General features: G+C 43.2%; 1 protein-coding gene across 3 annotated transcripts in view; it reads right to left on the reverse strand.

The window, feature by feature from the left end:
• FAM20B (FAM20B glycosaminoglycan xylosylkinase) overlaps positions 1–22,690 on the reverse strand; it is a 32,957-nt gene extending 10,267 nt beyond the window's left edge. The window contains exons 1-4 of one of the 3 annotated variants that reach the window (XM_021682800.2): positions 22,663–22,690; positions 18,026–18,535; positions 12,628–12,714; positions 9,289–9,398 (exon numbers count right to left, since the gene is read on the reverse strand). In XM_021682800.2, coding sequence (XP_021538475.1) covers positions 9,289–9,398; positions 12,628–12,714; positions 18,026–18,402 — 574 coding nt within the window. In that variant the 5' untranslated portion in view covers positions 18,403–18,535; positions 22,663–22,690. Of the gene's footprint in view, positions 1–9,288; positions 9,399–12,627; positions 12,715–18,025; positions 18,536–20,474; positions 20,547–22,662 lie in introns of those variants that run through there. The other 2 variants (XM_021682801.2, XM_021682802.2) reach the window with 2 other exon arrangements.
• Positions 22,691–27,558: the final 4,868 nt, after the last annotated feature.

Here is a 27,558-nt window from a genome sequence, read left to right on the forward strand (position 1 = left end):
AGCTCATATCACCAGTAATGGGACACAGCGACAAATCTCCATCGTGGGCCTCCTGACAGGATGTACCGAGAAAAGCACAAGAGCACTTCTCTGGTATTCCCGCCAGCATTTTTAAATCATGAGGAAATGTCAGAAACACTCAAATAAAGAGGTACTCTTTAAAGTAACTGACCTGCACTCTTACCGAATGTCAAGGTCACAAAAAAATAAGGAGAGTGAGGAACTGTTCCAGAAGGACAGAGGCTAAAACGACATGACAACGAACACAACATGTGATCCTAGAGTGAGTTCTGGACTTCTACAGGGCATTACAGGGACAAGTGGCAAAATCTGAACAGGGTCTGAGGGTTAGATGCTGCTGCTGCATCAGTGTGCATCTCTCGCTGTCAATGACCGGATGCGGCTGTGCAGGAGAGGGTCCTGGTGGTCAGGAAGTACCGAAGTCTTCACACGCTGATGTAAGGAGCATTCATGTCGCACGTTATTCTCAAATGGTCTGAGAGTGTTACTAATTAAGGAACCTGGGGGACTCTGGACCATCTCTGCAACTTTTATATAAATTCCAAATTATCTCAAAACAAAAAGTGTAAGAAACAAAACGATCTAAAAAAGTTAAGTAATGCCTTCTCGGTGCTCCATCCCTATTAAATACAGCCATCAAAGGAGCTGATTTCCTGCCTGTAAACCCCTCACATACTCCTTTAATGACTGTTCGGTTCTCACGCACGTGTGTCCCTGAAGAGACGAGCAGCCCTCAAGCCTTAGTGTTTCCAACCCCTGGTACAGCGCACACTCCACACCCACCCGCGAAACCGATGCTATCATTCTTCTATCTTAAAAACGTTTCTAAGTAAAAAATATTTGAATTGATGGAACAATATACCACATATATAATGTTTATAATTATAAAAATATAAACTTATAAATTTAACTTGATCCCATCAAAATACCAACAGATCTTTTACAGGTTAAAATGGATTTTTTTTTTAAAGATTTTATTTATTTGAGAAAGAGACAGAGCACAGAGGGAGAGTGAGACAGAGAAGCAGACTCCCTGCTGAGCAGAGAGCCTGATGCGGGGCTTGATCCCAGGACCCTGAGATCATGACCTGAGCCGAGGGCAGATGCTTAACGACTGAGCCACCCAGGCGCCCCGGATTTTTTTTTTTTTTAAGATTTTATTTATTTACTTGAGAGAGAGAGAGCAAGCGAGAGAGAGAGTAAGAGCCAAGGGGTGGGGAGAGGAAGAGGCGACTCTCCACTGAGCAGGGAGCCCGACATGGGGCTCGATCCCAGGACCTGAGCCGAAGGCAGACACTTAACTGACTGAGCCACCCAGGCGCCCCTAGAAAGGATGATTTTTAAGGTTATAAGGAAAAAGAAAGAACTGCTAGCAAACTCTTAAATAGCAAAGAGAGGGGACTAATCTTACCAGGTATCAAAACAGATCAACTCATGAACAGATAGGAGCAGAACAGAAAATCCAGAAATGAAAATACATAGAAACAAAAATTTATTTCAGTGGAAAAAAAAACCCCAACCAGCTGGAGCCATACTTCATTCCACATACTAGGATAAATTCTAAAACTATGACAAAAACTTAAACGTGAAAAATAAAACTATAAAAGTACTTAAAATAAAAAGGGCGGAATTCTTCCATAATCTTTGAGTAAGCAAGGCTATGATTCACAATCAGAAAATCTCTAAGAAAAGATGGACCGATTACATTAAAAACAAACAAAAATGTCTATAAGGCAAAAAAAAAAAAAAAGAAATTACCATAAGCAAAATCAAAAGAAATTAAAGAATTGGGAAAAAATATTTATATCACAAAGGACTATTTTCCCTGTGTATGAACTCCTATACACTGAGAAGATCAGGGGCAGAGCTGAAAGTGAACAAAGGATACACAAAGACAGGTAAAAGAAAATACAAATGCCTCTTAAATATAAAGCTGCTACATGTGAAACAGACAAAAGCCAAAGTCGGGAAACATGCCTTTGGTGCCACTGGCGGAACAGAGACCTTCTCATGCATCACTACCAGGTACGTAACCTGGTTCAACATACACATGCCCTGTGACCCAGTGCTTTCACTTCCGGATATATTTGATCATGTGTGAAGTAACGTCTGTTCGTGTTAATTCTGGGCAACACTGGTTGTAAAAAAAGGATTGGAACATGTATGTGTACTAAAGGTCTGGTTAAATGAATTATGGTAGATCCATACGACGCATTACTTTGCAGCTGGTAACACAACAAAAGAACGAAGAAGCTCTTTATGTGATAATAGATTTCCAAGATCTGTTAGGTAAAAGATGTATCAGATAAAAGAATAAGATGCAGAAGTATGTACAGTGTGACATGTTTTATATAATGGCAGTTAAATAAAAATATATATTCCTATTTTGTACAGAAAGGACATAAAGAAATTACCAATAGAGATGACCACTGGGAGGAAGGAGAAGGAACAGAGGGATGAAAGGAAAACTTCTCATTGCAATCTTTCTTTTTATTTATTTATTTAATTTAATTTTTTTTTAAAGATTTTATTTATTTGAGAGAGAGAGAATGAGAGATAGAGAGCACGAGAGGGAAGAGGGTCAGAGGGAGAAGCAGGCTCCCCGCTGAGCAGGGAGCCTGATGTGGGACTCGATCCCGGGACTCCAGGATCATGACCTGAGCTGAAGGCAGTCGCTTAACCAACTGAACCACCCAGGCGCCCCTCTTTTTTTTAGATTTTATTTATTTATTTGACAGAGAGAGAGACAGCAAGAGAGAGAGGTAACACAGCAGAGGGAGTGTGAGAGGGAGAAGCAGGCTTCCCACGGAGCAGGGAACCTGATGCGGGGCTCGATCCCAGGACCTGGGATCATAACCTGAGCCGAAGGCAGACGCTTAACGACTGAGCCACCCAGGCGCCCCTTATTGCAATCTTTCTAATATTTTTTAAAAATTTTGAGTTATGTGAATGTATTACTGATTCAAAAAACAATTAAAAAACAAAGCAAAACACTGCTTGGCATAGGAAACCTGCTGCCTACACAATAAAATCCAAAGTCCTGAGTTTGATAAGACCCTTCATAAGTGAATGGAGTATGGTGTATTGGTTGAGTGGGAAGTAGGGTCATGTTTCTGGGATTAAAATATGGACCATCAACAGTCATTAGACGTGAGACTTTGGGCATGTGATTTTACCTCTCTAAGCTTTCTCTGTAAAATGGATACCACTCCCCTACCACTGGGTTGTGAGGAGTAAATGAGATAGATAAATCCACAGTAATGCTCAGCACAAAGCCTGACAGTGTCAGAGACCAATCAATGCCGGCTATTTATTATTAATAATCTTGCTCCAATCTCTTTCCAGACTTCAATATCCCCGTTTACCTAGGCTCCGAAATCTTTTATTATTTCCTGGATTTTTAACTTTTATAACTGGTTTTCTGATCAGCAACTTGGTCTCTGTGCTCTCCTTGGATGAACTACCACCTCTAATAACCAAATCTAAACCTCCAGCCCACACTTCTCTCCTAAGCTGTAGACTAAGTCTAAAGCACCTAAATGACTAGTCAACATTTACTCCTGGATGCTCCTGTCAAGGTAAGATTCTGTACCCAATTCCATTGTGGAGAACGGCATCCTTGGACACCAGCTGGGTATCCCACAATTCCACTCAATTCTGACATTGTCTACCCAGAGACAGGAACCGATCCCACAGGTTGAAGGGTTGGGCCCACGAGACTGTGCTCCAATTCAGAGGCCAGCTGCAAGTCTGGGTTGTCACCTGCGCTCTGACTGGCTGGCTTACAAATCTGAGGTTTCCATGAACCCCATCTTGGGGTTTGGTTAACTTGCTAGGGCAGAAGAATATACAAAAGGGAAAGGACAGTCTCTTCAGTATATGCTACTGGGAACACTGGACAGCCATATGCAGAAGAATGAAACTGGACCACCATCTTACACCACAGACAAACATCAACTCGAAGTGGACTGAAGACTTGAACGTAAGACCTGAAACTATAAAACTCCTAGAAGAATACACAGGCAGTAAGCTCCCTGACATCGGTCTGGGTGATGAGGTGATGATTTTTTTGGATATGACACCAAGAGCAAAAGCAACAAAAATGCAAACGAACAAGTAGGACTACATCAAACTAAAAAGCTTCTGCACAGCCAAAGAAACCACTGACAAAATGAAAAGGGGCTAGTATCCAAAATATATAAAAAACTCCTAGAACTCAATAGCAAAAAACAATCTGATTAAAAAATGAGCAGAAGATCTGAGTAGACATCTTTCCAAAGAAGACTGGAAAGATTGGTGAGGATATGGAGAAAAGGGAAGCCATGTGTACCATTGGTGGGAATGTGAATTGGCGTAGCCACTATGGTAAACACTATGGAGGTTTCTCAAACAACTGAAAAATGGAACTACCATATGATCCAGCAGTTCTACTTCTGAGTATCTGAAAAAAAGAAAAGAAAAGAAAAGAAAATACTAACTTGAAAAAGATATCTGCACCTCCATGTTCACCACAGCATTATTTATAATAACCAAGATATGGAAACAACCTAAGTGTCCACTGATGAGTGAATGAAGATGTGCCATATATGCACAATGGAATATTATTCGGCTATAAAAAAAAGAATGAAATCTTGCCATCTGCAACAACATGGATGGACTTTGAGGGCATTATGCTAAATGAAACAAGTCAGACAGAGAAAGACAAATACCCTATGTTCTCACTTACACGCAGAATCTAAAAACAGAAACAAAAACAATCCAAAACCAAGTTCTTAGATACAGAGAATAGACTGGTAGCTGCCAGAGGTGGGTGAAATGGATGAAGGGGTCAAAAGGCACAAACTTCCAGTTATAAGTAAGTCCGGAGATGGAAAGTATAGCATGGCGCCTATAGTTAATAATACTATAATGAAAGTTGCTAAGTGAATAGATCTTAAGAGTTCTCATCACAAGAAAAAAATTCCGTAACTATGTACAGTGATGGATGTTAACCAGATGCTGTGCTGATCATTTCACAATATATAAAATTTCAAGTCATTACAATGCATACCTGAGACTAATATAAATGTTGTATGTCAATCATACCTCGATAAAAAAAAAATTGCTGGGGAGGCTCACAGGACTCAGGAAACCAGTTTACTCACTAGATTACTGGTTTATTACAAAGGATACATGTCGAAAGCCCGACAGATACACAGGGCAAGGTCCCAGACCCAGGAGCTTCTGTTCTCATGGAGTTTGGGGCCTAGCCAGTGACACATGGTTGGTTCACCAACCTGGAAACTCCCAAACCCCATACTACTGGGATTTTTATGGAGGCTTTCTCACGTAGGCATGATCTATTACTAACTTTATTCTCAACCCCTCTCCCCTCTCTGGAGGATGGGAGGCAGGGAGCTGAAAATTCCAAGCTTCCAATTATGGCTTGTTTTTCTGGTGACTAGCCCACTTGTGGAGTCACCTCATTAGAACAAGAGCTATTCCTTGTGCTCTTATGGCTTAGGAATTTACCAGGGTTTTACGAGCTCTGCTCTGTGTCCGGCACCCGGAGGCAGAGACCAATACATATATTTCTTGTTATTTCACACAAGGAAACAAAATGTCCAAAATTTGATTCACGATCTTCCTCCTCTTCACACATTCCTAAGGCAGCTAACAGCTTTGTTATACACTGAGTCATCCAATCCAGGAACTGGGGAGTCATTCTTAATTTTTTCTTTCTCCCTCAGTTGTCCCACTCAGCCCAAATGTTCACCAAATTCGTTCCTTTCTAATTGCTGAGTGTCTCTTAACGCTTCCTCCCCGCTGTCCTTGCTCGAGCCGTGACTCGCCCTGCACCCGCGGGGGTACGGCAGCTGCCACGTCCTTCCAGCCCTCACCTCACCCCCCTCCCAGGGCGGCCTCCACGATGCTGCCGCGGCTGGTCTTCCAGCACTCCAATCTGATTTTCCCAAGCTCCAGCTCTTTTCATGGCCTCCGAGTGTCTAAGGAAAAAGTGTCCCATTCTAAGCCTGCTGCACGAGGCCCGTCGGTGACACCGTCCTGACCACCTGCCTTCCTCCCTCACCAGCCCCACATCTCCCTTCACTTCGGCTCAACTACACAGTCCCCTGAGCTTGCCACGGGCTTCTCTCACTTCTCGTCACCCTGGTCTACGTGCTGTCCTCCACCTGAAGCAGGGTTAACTCAGAGCCTGTGCACTGGATGGGAACAAAATTACATTCTTATTTTCATTAACTTCTTTTTTTTTTAAAGATTTATTTATTTTTGAGAGAGAGCATGTACGAGTTGAGGGGGGAGGGGCAGAGCGAGAGGGAGAGAGAGACTCTGTGCTGAGTGTGGAGCCCGACATGGGGCTCAATCCCACAACCCTGAGATCACAACCCGAGCTGAAACGAAGAGTTGGATGCTTAGCTGACTGAGCCACCCAGGCGCCCCTTTACTTTCATTAACTTCTATCTGAAACTCAGCATTCCTTCAATTATGATAGTAGGAAGCAAACCATGGTGGTATTAGCATTACCTGTGACTTTTTCACCAGAAGAAACCACAGACTTTTCATAGCATATCAACCATTGCTGCAGACACTGCAAAGTATCATTTATACTCAGTCTGAAATTATGAGTTACTGGATCACTGCTAGATCTGTTATTTAATGTGTTAAATAATAACGAAGCACATGCTAGTATATTGCAAACTTTGAATTTTTGATAACAAAACCAGATTTCAGTATTATTGGTTTCATTTGTAAGTCTATGTATTCGAATGTATGCATTTAAAAACACTATTGTGAGGAAAGATCCCCAAGCTTCTCTAGTGTGCCAAGAGTCCATAGTACAAAAAAGGTTAAGAGTCTCAACACCTAGGACATTCTTTCCACTGTACCTCCCTGGGGGATTGCTATTCTCCCTTTAAGACCTGGATGAAACACCACCTTCACCAAGGAACCAACACCTTGACCCGCGCATCTCCCCTTTCCGTCCACACTGTCACAGGCCCTCTGTACATGTCTGGTTTCCCCACCAGACAAAGCTCCTTGAAGGCAGGGAGGTGTCATTCATTTCTGGATATTCAGCACCTAGTTCAGAGCCTACCACACAGAAGTGAAATAAAATTGTGTTGAAAGAATATAAGCAGATGAAATATGTGACGGTCTGAAAATCCAGGTCTGAATCCTGGCTAAGAGGTAGTAGCTATGTGACTCAGGAAAGTCCTCGAACTCTTCTGAGCCTCTTTCTCAGTATAAAATGTGGGTAAATCTCCCTTACTTACTGCACTCTTTTGTCAAGAGGATCAAAACAAGGTAACTGTGTGAAAGTGCTTTGTCAAGCTGCAAGGGTTATGCAGAATTTAGTTGTTATTATATCAAGTTATCTAAAAATACCAAGTTATCTAAGAACATATTTTTAAAAATTGTGCTAAGGTCAGCTCATTATTTAAAGCCTATCTCCCGTGCAATCCCTCTATCTGCCCGAATGTTTGTGTACCCCCAAATTCCCCCTAATCCCAGTGTGGTGGTATCTGGAGGTGGGACTGTTGGGAGGAGCCCTCACGCTGGGATTAGTGCCCTTCTAAGAAGAGACAGGAATGACGATTCCTCTCTCATTCTCTCTCTGCCGTGTGAGGACACAGCAAGACAGTGGCTGACTATAAACCAGGATGAGGGTCCTCACCAGAACCCAAGCGTGCTGGCACCCTGATTCGGACTTCCCACCTCCAGAACTGTGAGGAATAAATCTCTACTGTTTAAGCCACATCGTCCATGATTGTCTTGTGACGGCAGCCCCCACTAAGACCCTGCCCTGCACTGCAGGCTGTATCCAGGAGCTCATTCCCTGAAGGTACCAATCCTCTGTACTTTCAGGTCTTTAGGCCCTCGTTCTCATTATGACTTCCTATTATTTTGCCTCATGCCTTTTCCTCTTTGCTGCCTGGGTAGCTCTTATTGATTCTTCAATAATCAGTCTAGTTGCTAATAGCCTCCTCTACAAACCTTTGCTTGGCCTCTCCATCCCCCACACCTGGCACCATGTATGAGAGTTAACCTTCTGTGAGTTTCCAGAGAGCTGGGACTCTGGCCTATTCTTCCTGACCTCCTCTCATCCATCAGGAATTCATGTCTACCTGAGCATAAAATTGGACAAGCAAAAGTGATTAGAAAACATATGAAACAAATCAGTGACACCGTCCGCTTTGGATTATTTGTAAGAACAGCCTTAGCCTTAGCCTTGTAGGTTTAAATTCTGAAAGATGACTCTGTCACAAGTCCTTTAAATATTCAATTTCACCTCATTTCAAATATAAATCCATTCATTCTAGCAAAGCAAGGTGAAATCCATCTGGCAGCGTCTGTTTCAACAGTCATATTGTAAAGCAGAGCACTGTGTCATTGAGAATGTCACCACAATGAGGCTGAGACAAGAGACCCCGACCCCTCTGACTTCTTCCCATTCTCACTGTGTCCACGAGGAGAACAGGAGTAAGAATTTTAGCTCAGATGCCTTACTCAGAGCGAAAGAACAGAGGACTGAGGCCAGAGGGACCAGGGTCAAGTCCATGCACAGTGGGTTACAGGCTGACCCTTGCATGGTAGCAGGGCAGTGGTGACCTTCCAGGCCCAAACCCAACCCTCCAAGGGCATTTCTGACCCTCCTTCAGAGCTGCCTTACAGTTCCCTCAATTCTAAAGAGACAGTTCCCAAGAAAGTACACGTATATGAAAAAACCACCAAGTCAATGATATACATACAATAACGGATTTAGGCCAAAATCTGAGTTTGAGATTTACTTTAAGATCAGGCAGCAGGAGAGGTGTCTGGATGGCTCAGTCGGTTAAGCGGCTGCCTTCGGCTCAGGTCATGTTCCCAGGGTCCTGGGATCGAGTCCCGCCATAAGGCTCCCTGCTCAGCGGGGAGCCTGCTTCTGCCCCCTCCCCCTGCTCATGCTTGCTCTCTCCCTTAAATAAATAAAACCTTAAAAAAAAAAAAGATCAGGCAGAAGCAAGTAAAGTTATTACCTACTTACACTATCAGTAAATGACCTCACTTCCTAACTTCACAGACACAACCAAGTACGTTAGGGAAAATTTTCACTTTCTGGCCACCTACTGTTAGATCCATTACCCCCAGGAGCCTGAAAACAAGTGGCCCAATTTGCTTTTGTAGTCCCTTGAGTTCTTCAATTCTTAAAAGTCACAAACCAGCTTGCTCAATGATGTCCCACTTAACTTATTAACTATTCCCCTATTTAAATGTCCTCTATAATCTTACCTACGGTTAGGAAGGTGCTCAAGAGCTGCTCCGTGGCAACGGGCTTGATCTCTGTCCGTAGATTAACAAATCTGCCAACCACCAAGGGGGCTCGGCGGAAACCCAGAATCCTAGTTTGGGAGGTTGAAGAACAGAAGAGAAAAATCTTTGGGGGGGTGTATTTTATAAAGTAGTCTTAGAAAAGATATTGCTGATTGGTAGGTATATATATGTATATTTATACTTATACGTATTTTAAAGATTTTATTTTTTTAAAGTAATCTCTACCCCCAACGTGGGGCTTGAACTCACGACCCTGAGATCAAGAGTCCCATGCTCTACTGACTGAGCCAGGCCGGCACCCCTGCAGGTAAATATATTTTAAAGGTACATATATTTATAAGTTTAATATCAATATGTATGTAATGTATTTTAATATGCACTTCAGCAAAAAGGATAAGGCAAATCTAGCAAAATGTGAGCAACTGCTAAATCTGGGGAATGGGTACCTGGGTTCATTAAACTATTCTAATTTGTTAGAAATTTTTCATAGTAAAACTTTTAAATAAATTTTAACAAAGCATCAAAAAAAAAATGGGCTTAAACCCATATAAAGGTTCAAAGCTTTGGATAAAAGCACATTGACAGAAAACTATATAGATTAATCTAAAAGGATAAGCCCATAGGACAACTAAATACAGATATATTTGAAGATACTTCTCTCTAATGGTCTAAAAATACAACCTTATGGTTGAGCAAAATCATTTTTTAAAAAATGAAATTTCCTGGCTAAAAAATACACCTCACTGAAGAAAAGTTGGAGGGGCAGGGTTTGGAACACATAGAAAAGTTATGATGAAGAAAATAAAGATCATCCATAATTCCACAGCCCAGAAATAACTACTGACATTTTGGCATATGAGCATTTTTTCCTTTACACACATATATATAAACACATACATACACACTCTTGTGTACAAACACACAATTAAGATTATATTATACGCAGTTTTGTATCCTGCTTTTCACTCATCGTTATGAGCCTTTTCTCATGTCATGATAAAACCTTTCAAAACAGCTGCACAAAGAAATAATCCATTGTTCAGGGCTCCTGACTGTCTTACACTCAATCTTCGAAAAGCCACAAAAGCAAGTAGAGCAACAGATGGGTCAAAATAACAGAAAAATCGAGAGAACCTCCTGAGGCCAGAGAAGGTGGTTAAATCCTAATGTAATGGAGAAAAAGCAACCCAGAGCAGAAAAGGATCAGGAGCCGTGGATGGCAAAGAGAGTGGGGAAGTCCTTTTTCTCCCCACTGACCACGCCATGCCAACGACCAGCAGCCAGTGCAGTGCTGAGGGGCCATGTCACTTGAGCTCGGCTGGGGTAGCAGTTAACAAAACGGGTAGGGGGCTGGGCTAGAGAAGAACTTTCCGACTTTGAGGTAGGGAAGGACTTTTAAATGCAAGACCCCCCAGAGCACAATCATGAACTAAAACATTAGTATATTTAATTAACATCAAAGGGAGTGATTTCTGTACAAAGACTATTTCACTTTAAGTTAACGAATAGGTATTGTGCTATGAAAAGATAAGGAGATGTTAAATTTTGCTAATAACTGGGGAAAAACAAATAACTAACAATGAGGTACCATTTTACATAGATTAACACAAATTCATGTGTTGGATGAAATACTGGTTTATGAAATATTGGTATAGATAGGGGAAAATGATCTTCATGCATTGCTGGTGCCCATCAATTGGGAAATAGGGTTTGGGAATGAAGACAACAGGGAAACAAATGAGCTCTTGGAAAGACTGATTCTAGCATGTCTTTAAGCGAGAAGCAGGATTTACCTAATTCTCTACCACTAGGTCCTAAAAGAGGCAGTGAAAATTCATGGTATTGTGAACAAACATTTATTTAACCTTTTCCATTATCACTCGATATTTAGACTGCTACTAGTTTTTCACTACTGAAAACTCTACGGCTAAGATCCTGGATATATGTAACTTTGGATTTCATTACTTCTCCAGGGTACTTCCTAGAAATACCTTCCTAGAAATATCTTAGATATTTGAGTAAAAAGGTAGTTACTCATCCAAAGGGTAGGAGCATTCAGGTTTCCAATACATAATGCCAGAGTTCTTCAAAAGATTGAACTGATTAACAATGCCACAAGCTGCATCGGAATCTCAATGCATTCCTGCCAATAAAATACTGTTGTTTTTTTTTTTAAATCCTGCCATTTTTAGCAGAAGAAAATAGTATCCCATTGTTTCAACTGGATTTGTTCTTGTTACTGGTGAGGATGAACCACCACCCCCCCCCCCCCCCCCCCCGCCATATTTATCAGCAACTGATAATTTCTATTCACTCAATTGTGTCCTTAGATCATTTTCTATTAAAGTTTTAGCATATATATAGATTTGTATAAACATTTATATATTAAGGTTGTTAATGCTTGGATTACATTGGATTCAAGTATTTTCTCCTAGTTTGCTTTCAAATTTCATTTGATGTTTCCTGATATAGGAGTTAATTGTATTTACCTGAGTCTACTGAATAGCTTTTCCTTTGCAATTTTTCAATTATTGCTTTTATGCCTAGAAAATCCTTCCTAATCCAGAAAAAGACAAAAATTCACCTTTATTTTCTTCTGGTTTTCTTTATACATTCATTTAACAAATACTGTGAATATTTCTTTTGAAGTCTGTCAATATGCCCTGATGGCGATGTTGCTCAGACGGGGGAAGTGGGCTACCAGACATTCCTGTTACCAGGCTCCTGGCTAGCCCAGCCCCATGGTGAAAAAAATATTAATCTTCCTAGTTAGCTTACACATTTCGAATGTATATCCATTTTTCTTTTGGAATTATTCTGGTTACTGAAGCCAAGCATATTTTGTATGAAGGCCAATTCATTATATATGTCATGCTGTATGCTTCTAGCATATGGGGATAAGTCTTACTTACTTAAAACAAAATAAAGCAAAACAAACAAACCAAAAAAACAGTACTCTCAGGCCCAATTAATGATGAATTCAATTTAGGGACTTGAGTTCCAAGTCTGGTTTTCATCCTGCCATTGTATTTACCAAGAATAGCTTCACTCATGGTGGTATACCAGAATGAAATGACCTTAAATAGTATAAAGTGAAGATATCTACTCTGGTATTCCAAGAACCACCCAGATTGCAAAGGACTCGTGCAAATTTAGTGGAATCCGTCCATCAGCTATCTCAAGTAGGTACCAAGTGGAAGTTATGAGTGTTGCTCCCTTTAGGAGTCCACAAGTCCTCTCCAAGAGGTTTTTAAAAAAGGAAACAAAGCAAACGTAACCCTCCATGATGACACATACCTGTCCAAATGAAAGGCTGCTACCTCTGCATTGTGTCTATCATAACCAGCATAGGGCTCCCCTTCTACCACATAGTCTCGGTTATACCTGCAGAGTGAATGGGAAGCACAGATGTAGACGTGAATTACATCGGCACCGCACGAGACAGCAGAACAGAACGTTAGCAAGCCTGACTCTGCCCTACGGACACCTTCCCTGTCAAACCTGAGCAGAGGTGTGGATTCGGATGAATCACTGGTAGAGGGGGTGAAGATGAAGTGGAGAAGGGAAACTAGATTTCTCTATCTGCTGCAGCAGTCACTCTATGAATAAAACATGCGAGATGCTATTTCTACCCCTCTTTCCATGGAGTTTAAGTAAAACTCAAAGGTCATTTTCTGGAGGGCAAGGACTATCTCTGTGTCTCTACCTCTAGTTGGTGCTTAATAAATGTTTGCTAACATTTTTATTAGACTGAACTGAAGAAACGAAGGGAAACATACAATTAAAATGTTTGTGTTACCAGAATGGCTATGGCAAGGCTTATAAGAGAAGTTTAAATTTCTTGGAAATAAACGGTCTTGATATGCCTCAGTGTTCGTTTAATGAGTAAGCAAAGGTGCATTTGAAAAAAGCTGTTTGAGTAACCATCCTCTTTTTCTGTGTTTACATTTATAATGATGTAGCGGCAGGAATATTGGACTGGCGTGACAGCCAGGTGTATGGTTCTGTCATTACCTGTCTGCGTAACCTTGAGCTAAACTGTTCTCTTCTCTGGATCTTAGATTCTACATCTATAACATACTAGGGGCTGGACTAGGGGGCAATTTCTAAGATCTCTTTCATCTCAGACTCCACTCTGATGATTTTTCCATCACATGCATGACATAAACAAAAGATAATAAAAGCTGGCATATTTCTTTCTACCAATCATAAAGACAGATACCATTTAATGGTTAATCGGGAAGAAAGAGACACTAAATCCGCTTATGACCTCTACTGTTCGCCTGCATTTCCCCGAATCAAAAGACCTATTAGGCTTTACAGGCAAGTGTAAAATAGAAATGAACGGAAGCTGGAGGGAAGAGGAGCTGCTCTGCTGGGGACACCTGGATGGGGGTAGTGGGAGACTGTGCTGTCAAAGGCTGTGAGCTTCAGTGTAAATGACCTTGGAGTCTAAAGTGAAACGAACCATGCCCACAAAACACCTTTTCAAGGCAAAGTAATGGAACACTTCTGTCAGAAGACAGCCGTGCGTCACCCCCCAGTTGGAGGCCAGTTTCTTCTTAGTATGGTCCGTATCCTCAAGCGTCGCTTGCTCATTCCTAGTGTCAAAGCATTGGTCAGGCTACCTAGGATTCCACTGGCTGCCTCCCCAGTAAAGCCTCCATTTTTAAACAGAACTGCAGCAAAAGCGGACATTATTCGAGCACGTCTCTCTCCACCACAGCTGCAGGCTGTCCGCAGAGCTGGGGGACAGTCCTGAACACTTTCTCTGTCGGGGCTCCAGCGGAGCCACAGGGACATGTGTGCGCTGTGCGGTCCACTCCTTCCAGTGAAACATTCGAGAGCTTTCCAAAACCTCAAAAGGTGGCTCGGGGTGGAATGTTAAACCCTAGGGGAATCCAGGGACGTTGGGGGTGGCCTGGAGGGGAAGGGAGGGAAAGAAGAGGGAAGGAATAAGAATGAAAGAGCTGCGGCAGAGTCAGGAGGTCTGACTCCCTGGCTCCCCATGGGCTGTGTGAACCGCGGCGCGTCCCAACGCTGCGTCTCACCCGTCAAAGGAGCAGCTGGCCCGGCCGGCCCATCCCCAAGGTCCCTTCCCGCACACGCTAGGATCACTCACTCACGTCTCCCCACTCTGAGGCCTACCCTGCCATCTTGTTGCCTTCCCACCGTAATTGCAGGCTTTGCCTGTGAAAGCCCATCTACTTCCAGAAGGCTGACAGCTACACTGAGGAAAAAAAAAATCACTTTTCTAATGTGAGGCAAAACGTGCAAATAAAAGCATCACTGTCTTCCCATAAATTCCACCCACCACGTGCGCCTCCTGTCTCTGACAGGAGGACACGGCCATCCGGGCTCCGGAAGCGCGGGAACCACAAGTGACTTGTAAAGTAGGGTGCATGCGCCGCTGCAACAGCAGGGACACGGGGCCTCCTCTCAGCAGAGCGTGATCCATCTTGTCACTGGCAGAGCAGCAAAATTCATACAGTAACTGCCAATAAATCACTCCTACCCTTGTGCTGAAGGACATCGGCGTCTGACCAAGGACATTAATTTGCACTTACATGAGGACTAAATAGCCTCGGAGGCCCCCAGCGTCAGAATAGCAATTTGCTGGGCGTCTCAGGGCCAGAGTCAATTTCTACAAGCACTGAGACGTGTACCCACCGTCCGCAGCCTGTGACAGTGCCGGGTGTAACCAGCGCAGGTCGGCGTGGGCCGTGACCGAGGGCGCTACCCCCCCACTGCAGGGCCCCTGCAGGTGGTGGGTGGGGGGAGGACAGTTCCCTGGGGCTGGGAGTGATGTGGGCTGGGGGGGTGCGGGGACCAGTGGGGCAGGAATCGAGAGCAGGGTGTAGAGGGGAGGACTGGACTGCCAGGGGTGGACCATGACGCTGTGGAGGCTGGGTTTTGTCCAGTGAGCAACGGGCGGTCCCTGGACGTTTTAAAGCTGGGAACACAGTGCTCACATGGGCATTTGGAGGGGGAATGAAAGGGGCCCTCAGCAGGGTGTGGTAGAGGGAGGTAAGGGGACGGCTGCAGTGGTGGAAAGAGACGGGAGATGAAGCGACAGTGACCAGGTTGGTTTGTGCGGTTCTCTGCTGCCACCTCCCCTGGTCACCAGCCGGGCCTCCCCTCCCTCCACTTCTACCCGGTCTGAACACCCTGGGCCTCCCTGCCAAGCACCTGGACTAGCACGGAGGGAGCGCACTACCCAGAGTACCTGCCTTCTAACGCCTCCTGCTGGCCCACCTTACCCCCAGTGCCCCCTGTACAGACGGTGCTTGTGCAGGGGACATCCTCTTCTTTAAACACGAAATGCCCACAGCGCATCTCTGTATGTGAATTTCATTTTTGTTTTTAGTTTGCCTTCCTTCTGCTCACACTGCTGCTCGCCCAGGCCACCAACCAAGACGTCAAGGACTACATTTCAAAACTAAGCTAGTGATTTTTGATGATGGGTGCTGCATGTCATCACACTTACAGGAAGGCAAACAAACTGAAGAGAACTACACGTGTGTGGCAGACCACCAGCCGCTCAGACTCAGATCCCAATGCCACTTACGGCGGGATGACCCTGTCAAGTTAGTTACTCTCCCTCAGCCTCAGTTTCTTACTCTCGAAATAAGAGGTGTAACTGCCCACAGTTGTGATGGAGGCTGAAAGCATGGACAGAGACAAAAGTATTTAGTGTGGTGCCTGGTGAACGGTGTGCGTCCAATGGAAAATATATCGCAAGGCCCACGTAACCACACTTTTCCCACATCACCTGCCAATCAGACTTTTCTATTCTCCAAAAGCATACTGTATTTTTAACTTTCCTAATTTCCATGTCTTCCATACATCACACTTCCCAGTTCCAGGCAAATGCAGACTTCCTCCCTTTCTGGGATCCCAACAGATTTGCTCTCCGGCTGCCTATTACCTACTGATGGTAGGGTTGTGAAGACAGCTAAGCTAACTACTTTTGTCACAGTTGAATTTTGTACACCTTTACCCCATATTTCTTATCCCACCCCAGCAAGAGACTCAAAAGCTCTATTAAGGAAAGAAAAAAAACGTTTAGTACACAGAAAATTTCAGACATTACCAACTTTGAGAAAATTCACTGGTAACTAATTCCTGGCAAAAGAATATGAATCACCATCATGTTAACCTATTTCAAATTCATATACTCACAGAAAACTATTTAAAAATTGCCACACCAATTATCTCTGTAGAGCCTTTGAGAAGTCCCCAAGGGATCACTGTCTAACAACATACAACTCAGCTCACTTTCTCAGATTTTGGACTGAGGGAGCTAAAATGCTCAGTTCTCTCCTTAAAACAGGTAGAACAACAATAAGGCATCACTACACACATATCAGAATGGCTAAAATCCAAAACACTGACAACACAAAATGTTAGTGAGGAAGTGGAGTAACAGGAACTCTCATTTCATTGCTGGTGGGAATGCAAAAGAGTACAGCTACTTTGGAAGACAGTTTGGCAGTTTCTTATAAAATTAAACATACTCTTAGCATATGATCCAGCAATCATGCTCCTTGGTATTTAACCAAATGAGCTGAAAACTTCCATCTACAAAAAACGTGCACATGAATGTTTATAGTAGCTTTATTCATATTTGCCAAAATGTGGAAGCAACCAAGATGTTCTTCAGTAGGTAAATGGATAAACAAAATGTGGTACATCCAGACAATGCAATGTTGTTCAGTAATAAAAAGAAATGAGCATCAATCCACAAAAAGACGTGGAGGAAACTTAAATGCACATTGCTAAGTGAGAGAAGCCAATCCGAAAAGGCTACAAAGGTATGATTCCAATTATATAGCACTCTGCAGAAGACCAAACTATGGAGACTGTAAAAAGATCAGTTGTTGCCAGGGGTTTGGGGGCCGGGGGGGAACAGAAGGATGGGGGGGTGGAACATAGGGGATTTTTAGGGCAGGGAAGCTGTTCTGTAGGATACTGTAATGGTAGATACTTGTCATTATATGTTTATCAAAATCCACAGAATGTACCACACGGAGCGTGAACCTTACTGCAAACAATGAACTTTAGCTAATAAATTAATACTGGCTCATCAACTGTAACAAATGTGCTACACTAATAGATGTCAATAATGGGGACACTGGGGGTAGGTGGGGGAACTCTCTATACTTTCCTCTTGATTTTTCTGTAAACCTAAAACTGCTCCAAAAAATAAAGTTTATTAATTGAAACAAAACCCGTGTGAAAGAATCATAGCTTCAGTACTTCAAGGGGACTTTAGTCACCTGCCCAAACCCACTCCAGCTCTGGCTAACTCCGGCTCTACCGCATCCCTGACATGTGGTTAGTTACCCAGCCTCCAACTGCACACTTTTGGTGACAAGTCACTTAGTTCCTAACCAGTTCATTTTGTATCGCTCACATCTGGCACAAAGCACACATTCGGTAAATTCAGAAATCAAGGAGAGCTTTAAGTGTAAAACGTTCAAGTCTTATACAGAACCAAAACACGTTCCCATAAATTGCCCCTACTTGAAGAATCATAGAACATTAAGAGCTAGAAAATAATTCAGAGATCTTGTGGTCTACTCTTCTCATTTTATTGAAGAGAACACCAAGAGAAGGAGATGAAGTCTTATATAAATTGCAAGCTATGTGAATCAACCAACTAGCACATAGAACTTCCAAGATGAAGACTTACCGTTTAGGTTTGAAGACAACTTTCTGTCCTCCTTCAAGTATGAGTAAGGCTTTCAATTGTGTCCCTTTATAACCCACATCAGCTTTAATGATTTTCTTGGTGGCCATGGCATGCATGATTGCCCCCAGCTCTGGTGTCTCTTCTGGGTACACTTCCCGGGGAACCACCCACTGGGCTGCAATCTCCCAGGGAGACTGCAAGGTGTGGTCCAGCTTGGGCACCAGCTCCACCCGCAAGCCAACCATCATTCTGTGAAAAGCCCTCTGGTCCTCTCGGTTTGCAGCTGATGTGTCTAGGTTGTCAATCAGGAAAACTTTGGTGAAGATAAAGATGACAAGAAGAATTGCTAACAGCACGACTCGCTGCTTTAGCTTCATGTTGACCTCTTTTCCTTCTCCCCTGACCCACTCTCTCTCACTTATCAAGGAGAGCAGGTGGTGATGGTCAGCAAGGAGAGTCCATGATTATGCAGACTGGTCCATTTCTTCACTGGAGCGCCTCCCACAATTCCTGCAAGCCCAAATACAAAGCAAAATTCAGTCAGAGATTCTGTCCCTTCCACCCCGGAATCTTTCACAAGCCTCCAACATATTACACAATGTTTTATCCTCGCTAATCCCATGCTTGAGAAGACCCAATAGTTTAAAACGAACTGGTGTGGGGAAGGACTTCATAGGTAAGAACCAGGTACAATAGAATTTTTAAAGCAAATTCTCCTGTTTTAATAGGGTGCAGAGTCAGCTAGGATCCATTGGACTGGCTACAAATTCCAGAACACCAACACAATGAGAAAAAGCACAACAAAAGCAACATGAAGAGATGCCTAACTCCTTCACTTTCATTTTTACCTTTCAAAATCTGTAATGGACTTTTGAACAAACCACCAGTATTAGGAAACTTTCCAGTTCTTATCTTCTCTAAATGTATGTTTTATGACATGTTGTAAGTCAGGAACTCCTAAAAACGCCACAGAGGATCCAGAGGAGAGCAGTAACTCCTCCGAATCCAAATCCCCAGCCACCCTGGAAGTGTCCTGTCTGTTGTTCATATACTTAAATACAACACCCAGACGTGTAGCTCTACTTCATCAGTCTTCCACTAATTATTCTTCACAATTAAAATCCCTGTAAATTAGGAGTAATCAAACCTGGATAAATTAAGCAAAGGAAAAACATATCCCTATCCCATCTAGCTATTAGTAGAACACGACCAGAAAACGAAAGAAACCTGGTGCTATAGCAACACTATGGAGTCTGGACTGGTCGGGCACAGGACAAAGGGACTGATGCCACAGATGTCAAGCAGCACCTGCTTCCGGTGTGGAGCAGACCACACTCCGGTCAGGTCTCAAGCTCAGAGACTCCAAGCACTAGATTTCTGCAAGGGTGTCAAGCACACACAGTTCAGTCTCACTTGCATGCTGACAGGTGGCTTTCCGCTCCGCGCACGAGCCTCCGTGCTGTATGTGTATGGACGGCACAGCCCTGGGCTGAGACAAAGGGGACAGGAAGGTAACAGGGAGCGGCTTGACTCCAATTCCGTTAACAACTCAAACCATTAATCAAAGACATAATGCCGGTACAAACGACACGGCAGACTCGCATCCCAACTGGAGACCCCGTTTGTTTGCAGGAAGAGGCGGAAGGGGAGAGTCGAAGTCAAACTCTAACGGTCGCCAGCCACCTGTTTTGTGTCATCCTCATCTCCCGGGAAGTACATAACACTTCTAGCTGAAGCAACGGTAATTCAAGTGCACCCAGAATGCAATTGTGAGCGTAGCGAGTTTGGTGTGAAACTCAGCACAAGGGTTCTGTGGGATTACAGGTACAAGCAGTGCGAGGAGAGCGGATTTCAGAGGTTTCTGCTCGTCCCAGCACGACCTCAACCACACACCTCCTCCAACGATCCGTTCCACAGGACACGTTGTGGCCACGGTGACAGAAGGTTAACGTGGAAATCTCACTGTGCCAGTGGTCCCTTTCTCAGCCCCTCCGGCTGCAGCGAGCGACAGGCCTGGGATACCTCTGGTGCAGAGGGTAAGCAGGGTGGGCAGCCTTTCTCCTCCTAGAACGCATTCTTCAGGACTGAAATCTGGTTAACCCCTAAACTTCTAATGATGCTGCTCATTTCATTTAGCATGAATTCCTCCCTCAGGCTATAGAAACATTTCATATCTAAACACTCACCATAAACACTAGGGAGATTGAGGTTTGTTTTGTTTTGTTTTTTAAATTACTAATGCAATAGGAAGTTCCAGCAACTCCAAAATTCAGACATAACAAACTGATTCCGTAGTCTTTGTGTGCTTTTAAAGTTCCGAAACCTCGCTACCTTTTGAACAGGTCCCTTCCTCAATTCAAGGCTGCAAACAATGCATCCACTCAACTAGGATAGGAGTTTATATGATGTGAACTAAAGAGTTCAGCTGTTAGATTATTTCACTATTTACCTCTGCAGGTTAGGAGTGCGCACAGGTTGCAAGAGGCTAAAGGAGGTTTCATCTGTGATTAGTCACCACATCCTGGTAGAACAAGGAAGACAGCAATTTGGCATGGTTCTCTACAACTGCCCTTCATTCCCACAGCCCCCACCTTAATTTAGTGCTCAGCCCCTTCTACTGAATCACTGAAAGAACTGCCTTCTGGGCCTCCAGGTTCTCCAATGCGGACCAGATGAGGCACCACACTCACTGTTCTGATCATACGGCACTTCTGCTTTCTACAGATTCCTTAGCAAGGCAGGAAAGCCCTACCCTAAATGGCTTCAGCCAGTCTGCTTCGCCAGGCATCCCTCTTCTCAGCTTCAACCCAAACGGACCACGACCATGCTCTGCCCTCCCCGCCAGGTGTGGGGCTGACCTCTGCCCTTGTCATTCCTCACCCTGGGACTTCCTCAAAATTCTTGCTCCTACCCTTTTTTCCCATCTTCTCCTGTTTAAAGCCTAATCTATTTTTTGAGGGCCATCTCCAAAGCCATTTCTGGTCCCTCTCCGCACAGTAACCTTTCTCCTTTAGACCAGCACTTAACAGTCTGCCTTGTCCAGTATCTTCTTGTACGTACTTCTCAATTGCCCTCTCAGAAACTTGGCTCCTTGGTGATGTCAACTGTCTTCATGATCCCTATAGTACCTAGCATAGTAAGGGGAGATGCTTTATTCACCTGAACTGACAACCACTACAAACATCTTGGGACTCTGGTGTTTACTTCCTTCGATATGCAGGACCACATGAGTGTGTGGCACCTTCAAGCTGGACTCCTTTATCAGCTTTCTTCTTTTGTTTGGCAATCTATTTCTCTACCGACGCTCTACCTGCTTGGTTTAGTTCAGAGTACAGTTTCGTTCTTTCTTTTTTTAACATTTTTATTTGATAGAGAGAATGAGAGCCAGAGAGCACAAGTAGGGGGGATGGCAGAGGGAGGAGAAGCAGACTCCCTGCTGAGCAAGGAGCCTGATGCGGAGCCAATGTGGGGTTCGACCAGAACCCTCAGTTCATGACCTGAGGTGAAAGGCAGATGCTTGGGGCGCCTGGGTAGCTCAATTGTTAAGCGTCTGCCTTCAGCTCAGGTCATGATCCCAGGGTCCTGGGATCGAGCCCCGTATCAGGCTCCCTGCTCAGCGGGGAGTCTCCTTCTCCTTCTCCTGCTCCTCCTGCTTGTGCTCTCTCTCCCACTGTATCTCGCTCTGTCAAATAAATAAATAAAATTAAAAAAAAAAAAGAGAAAGAAAAAGAAAGGCAGACGCTTAACTGACTGAGCCACCCAGGTGCCCTTAGAGTTTATTTTTCTGGAGAAACACTGACAGTTCAGAAAGAGGTTTTCTTTTAGCTGGAAAGCTGCTATTCCTTCAGCCCGCAGGGCAAGCACAAAGATATTTAGGAAATCGACAATGTAGTGATTATAGTGTAATTTCTACTGAAGAAAAGTCTCTCCAACTCCAGAAAAATGTGTAAGATGCATGATACGGAATCATACCATCCTCTAGTGATGGTATACTTCTTACTTTTCACAATGATCCCCTTCACTCCTGTTTGCCTGAGAAGGGAGGATATCCAGGATGGGGTTTCCAGGATACCCATGGGGTCATCTTCTTGTCTTGTTGGAAACAACAGCATACGTACTATGCATTCTGCAAACTGGGTTTCTAAGAAGATACCCCATTACAGATACTGAGGAAATTAAAGCAGGATCCAACTTATTCATGAAAATTTCACTTGTATTCCCAGAGGACTCTGTCTGCTCTATTTCATGCCTTCACCTTCTCCCATAAATGCTTCCAACAGTGTAACACTGTCTGGTTTATATTACTGTCATTTATTTTAATGGTTCTGTTATGTGGAACAGAGCTCACCTCAAAGAACAAATAGACTCAAGGCAATAACATAAGTCAAAAAATCTTAAGCACAAAAAAAAGCAATGCAAATGGTAGTTTTCGCACTAAAAGCTGGCATAAGCTCTCAAATTGGAGTTCTGGAAAGTAGACCTTTATGAGAAATTTTCCTCCTGAACCCTGGTTTCACCCGCAGCTCCATCAACTCAATAAGGCTTGCTATGGAGGCTCATTCTTCACACTCTCTCTCTCACACACACACACACACCATCCTACACACTTGACAGTTGTTTTATGAGGACAAACTTACGACTATTAAGTTGCCTGGGGAGAAGAGACACGGATTCCACAGAACAAAAGTGAGGTCTTAGTATGAAGTCCTCCATTCAGTGCTAGTGGAACATTTCCAGAAACACGTCAGTGCACAGGTCTAAGTCACTGTGTGACAAGATACAACGTCTGTGGCTGCTGAGGAACATGAGAACACCTGGCCCCTTACTCACTACCTTACTAGAGACTCCCCACAAGCCACCAGTGAGCTGCTGGGTCTCGTTGGCAGCAGTACCCCCTTGAATCTCCCTCTGATCAACTGATATCCTCACACTATTTCTCCTCAGGTCATGGAGAAGAAATCCCAACCTTTGCATAGAGTAACTGAAAGTGAAAGCTTCAGGACTAACCCTTCCTTGTGCTTTCAGTTCAATGGTCAAATCAAGTTCTTTCCACATAAATGGAATGTAACATGTCTGCGAGTGTAAAGTACCATGAGGAAAATGTTCAGTATGAACATTTCATGCATAAGGCTATTAACAAAGGAGATTTCGGGCGCAGCAGGTGGAATTTATTATATAACTAGTATATAATCATATTTACTCACATAACCTCCCTGCCCTTGATCTTCGGTAGGAGTTACAAGGACCCTTTTACAAACTTCTTCTTTAGTAACTATTGGTTTCAGCAAAGCTCTGATGGCCTGGTGAGTAAGAAGAGGTAAGGCCTGAATTTACTTAAGAGTTTTTGGTTGATTATCTACAAAGACAGGCACCAACAATTCCTCCCATCAAGAAGTAGAATCTAGGGATGCCTGGGTGACTCAGTTGGTTAAGGGTCTGCCTTCGGCTCAGGTCATGATCCTGTGGTCCTGGGGTTGAGTCCCAAATCAGGCTCCCTGCTCAGTGGAGAGTCTGCTTCTCCCTCTCCCTCAGCCCCTCTCCCCGCTCGTGTGCTCTCTCTCTCTCTCAAATGAATGAATAAATAAATAAAATCTTAAGGAAAAAAGAAAAAAGTAGAATCTATTTTTCCTCCCCCAGAACCTGGGCTGGCTCTGTAACTTGCTTTGGCCAACAGAATGCAGTGGAAGCAACTGTGTGCCAGGTCTGGGCCTAGTCCTTAAAAGACCTGGCAGCTTCCAGCTGGGACCCAGCCACTACGTAAAGCAGCTTGGGCTAGACTACTGAATGATGAGGAACCTATATGGAGAGAGAGGTCTGACCAGCCCCAGCTGAGGTGCCAGACACAGAACTGAAGCCATCCCAGTTCCACTTGAAGTCCCAGTTGAATGGGGTCATACATGTGATCCCAGTCTATAAACCATGTGGACAGAAGAACCAACAGGCTGAGCCCAGGTGACCTGCATGATCGTAAGAAATAACAAATCACTATTTTAAGCCACTAAATTTTGGGGTAGCTTGTAAAATCCGACATTCTCATGTCTAGTCAGTCCTTATCAACTATTTTGGAGACATTAAAAATATTGAAGGAGAAGACACAGGGAAATAAATCATGTGACTGAAAACAATTCTCTCAGGAAGAAGGAAAGCATTATAGTAACCATTAAATATAAACAAACACTGGATTAATAAATTGTTAGGTCATATTTGTAAATGATTATTAATGCCTTCTACAGAGCAATAAACTCAACATGAAAGTTACACACCATTTCTACTTATTTTGTCTTCATTGTAGATAATTAAGAAGATACATAATTAAGGTCTCTTTAAGGTAGCACAAGGGAAAAATATACTCTCACCTGGATTATTTACTAAAAACCACTTACATACTTTAGAATAATCAAGGCTAACCTGGCACCCTCACACAAATACACATGCCCAGTTTATAAAACCTACATTCATACTTCAGCCAAAGCATAAATAATAGCAAAAATCACAACCTTTCAGTAAAAAAAAAAAAAAAAAAATGAGAAACAGATATACTTTCGCCCTGGGCTGAATCTGATATAATGCCCTTTTGGGGGTTTTTTGGTTGTTTTTCTTTTTTAAAGATTTTATTTATTTATTTGACAAAGAGAGACACAGCGAGAGAGGGAACACAAGCAGGGGGAGTAGGGGAGGGAGAAGCAGGCTTCCCGCCAAGCAGAGAGCCCGATGCGGGGCTCGATCCCAGGACCCTGGGATGATGACCTGAGCCGAAGGCAGACGCTTATCAACTGAGCCACCCAGGCGTCCCTCCCTTTTGTTTTCTAATTGGTAGTGACATCAGAGCATTGTGCTATGTTGTTATTAACTGTCCCCTAGAAATAAATGCAGTTTCTCCTGATGGTTACTGGCAATTCTAAGCAAAATCAGAGCATCCAGAAATCTTTCCATTTAGCACTGTATGCTTCTTTCTATATAGGAAGTCAAAGCACCAATACCAAAGGGCATCAAGTGTTTAGTACCTGAATAAATCCTGAGTATCCCCAGAAAACCAGCCCATTCCTGCACTGCCACCCACTGCTTACCACAAGAGCATATTCTTTTTCATCTTCAAATAGGTCTTCAACTAAAAGAAAAATACCAAATAATATTAATCAGTATCTACATATAGTTTTCCTTTCTCTGCTAATTCTCTGCTTAAGAAATACTTCTTAAAGACAAATACCATTATGATTTCACTCATGTGGAATTTAAGAAACAAAACAAATGAACAAAGTGGTGGGGGGAAGAGACAGACCAAAAAAAAACCCCCCAGACTCTTAACTATAGAAAACTGGTGGTTACCAGAGGGGAGAGGGGTGGGTGATGGGTGAAACAGGTAAAGGGAATTAAAAGTACACTTATCAAGATGAGCACTGAGCAATGTATAGAATTGTTGAATCACTACGCTGTACACCCGAAATTAATATAACACTGTACATTAACTACACTGGAATTAAAATTAAAAAAAAAAAAGAGGTTCTTAATTCACCTGCTTATTCTAAATATAAACTCTTCTGAGGCAGAAGGGTTAAGAGGAGGTGCTCTGGGTTCAGAATGCCTGCTTTACCACCTACTATGGGACTTGGGAAAGTAATTTAATGCCTAACCTCTGTGGGCCTCAGTTCTTTCATGTGAAAAGTAAAATAAGAAGACTATTACCACTAACATAATATAATAAAATTAAATTAAAAAAAAAGAACACTATCAGCTAACTCACAGAGTTGCTAAACATGAATGACATTACCACATATACTGTGCTACAACTAGTGCCTGGACAACCCGCAGTGATCACTTGTTTGTCATTATTACCAGATCAAAAACCCAAAGAGGACGACCTGAAAGGAGAAAGAATGACAAAGAAAATAACCCTCCCTAGTCATGCTGTCTTCTGGGGTGCAGAGTGAGGGGCTGAATTCCCAAGTCACATTACAGAGACTTTCAGTGGTCTTTTTTTCCTGAACCAAATCCTTTCCTCAATTGGAAGAGTAGCTAAGACTGCAGGCAAGTAGGTATCTTCAAAATGGGTACCATGTGAAGTAGAACACTGGGAGGCTATGTCACTAATTGGACCAACCTCTTTCTCTTCTCTACAAAGTTCAATTCTACCACAGTCAATGATTAATAAAAGCATTAGGGTTCTTCTATTCCACGAAGAAGGCTGAAATAAAATGGTTTCACAATCTTCTTCAGTTTGGAAAATAAGCTCTCTGTTTTAAAGATGACAGCTTCGCATGTCCTAAAGCTCTTTTTTAAAGATTTATTTATTTAGAGAGAGAGCATGTGCATGACAGAGCGGGGGAGGGGCAGAGGGAGAATCTTCAAGCCGACTCCCTGCTGACCATAGAGCCTCCACAGGGCTTGCTCCCAGGACAGTGAAATCATGACCTGAGCAGAAACTAAGAGCCCATGACCCTGAGATCATAACCTGAGCTGAAACCAAGAGTCGGATGCTTAACTGACTGAGCCCCCCCCAGGCGCCCCTGTCCTAAAGTTAAGGTAAGCCTTAAGAATAACTTAAAGCTACAGCTATAGAAAACTGAACTCCCGGGCGCCTGGGTGGCTCAGTTGGTTGGGCGACTGCCTTTGGCTCAGGTCATGATCCTGGAGTCCTGGGATCGAGTCCCGCGTCGGGCTCCCTGCTCGGCGGGGGGTCTGCTTCTCCCTCTGACCCTCTTCCCTCTCGTGCTCTCTGTCTCTCATTATCTCTCTCTCTCAAATAAATAAATAAAATCTTAAAAAAAAAAAAAACTGAACTCCCACACAGTCCAAATTACTCTGAGTGTTACATTTTCCTCACTGTTTTCACTTCCACTTAAACATTTATTCATATCTGTAAACTCACAATGCCCTACGTGACATCCTCTAACAATTTTTCATGAAAGAAGCCAACTAAAATGATCACTAGGCATTAATGAGGCATTAAGGTAGCCTTTCTTCCTGGGTGTAAGAGCAAAAACAAAACATGCAATTAAGAGTGTTTGCTTCCTCTGAAAAAACTCAATTTGTGCAACCTGTCCCATTTAAACCTTGATTTAGGGCAACTCTCTAACCCTATTCTTTGAAAAATGAAAAGAAAAAATCTTTAGCTCATACTGCTAGTGAGGTTTGTTCTAAAAAACCAACATAGGCCGTGTTCACTGATCTAGAAATTCTGTGGAAATGCCCAAGAATTTGCATTTTGTTTCAAATGGGCCAGGTACAATGAACCTTCCCATGTTCTAGGTATTTCACTGCTCAGTTGTCACTATATAACCACCATTGAAGACTATAGCATAGAATGTAATTCCCGTATAGTGCAGAAATATGGAATTTCAAAGAATATAACGTTTTCCTCCAGATTTTCCTATTTTCTGTCTTTACTTTTCAGTTCCCCACAGTCTATGGAAAGGTGTATTAGCTTTATGCAACAATAACACCTCACATTATTAACGTTACATTCCAGGTGTGTCAAGCTGACGGGCCACAGATCACTCTAGAAACAGCAACAGCAGAACCCCTATGCAGGTCTG

The sequence above is a fragment of the Neomonachus schauinslandi genome, chromosome 6, assembly GCF_002201575.2.
Source record: "Neomonachus schauinslandi chromosome 6, ASM220157v2, whole genome shotgun sequence".
Classification (NCBI taxonomy): Eukaryota; Metazoa; Chordata; class Mammalia; order Carnivora; family Phocidae; genus Neomonachus; species Neomonachus schauinslandi.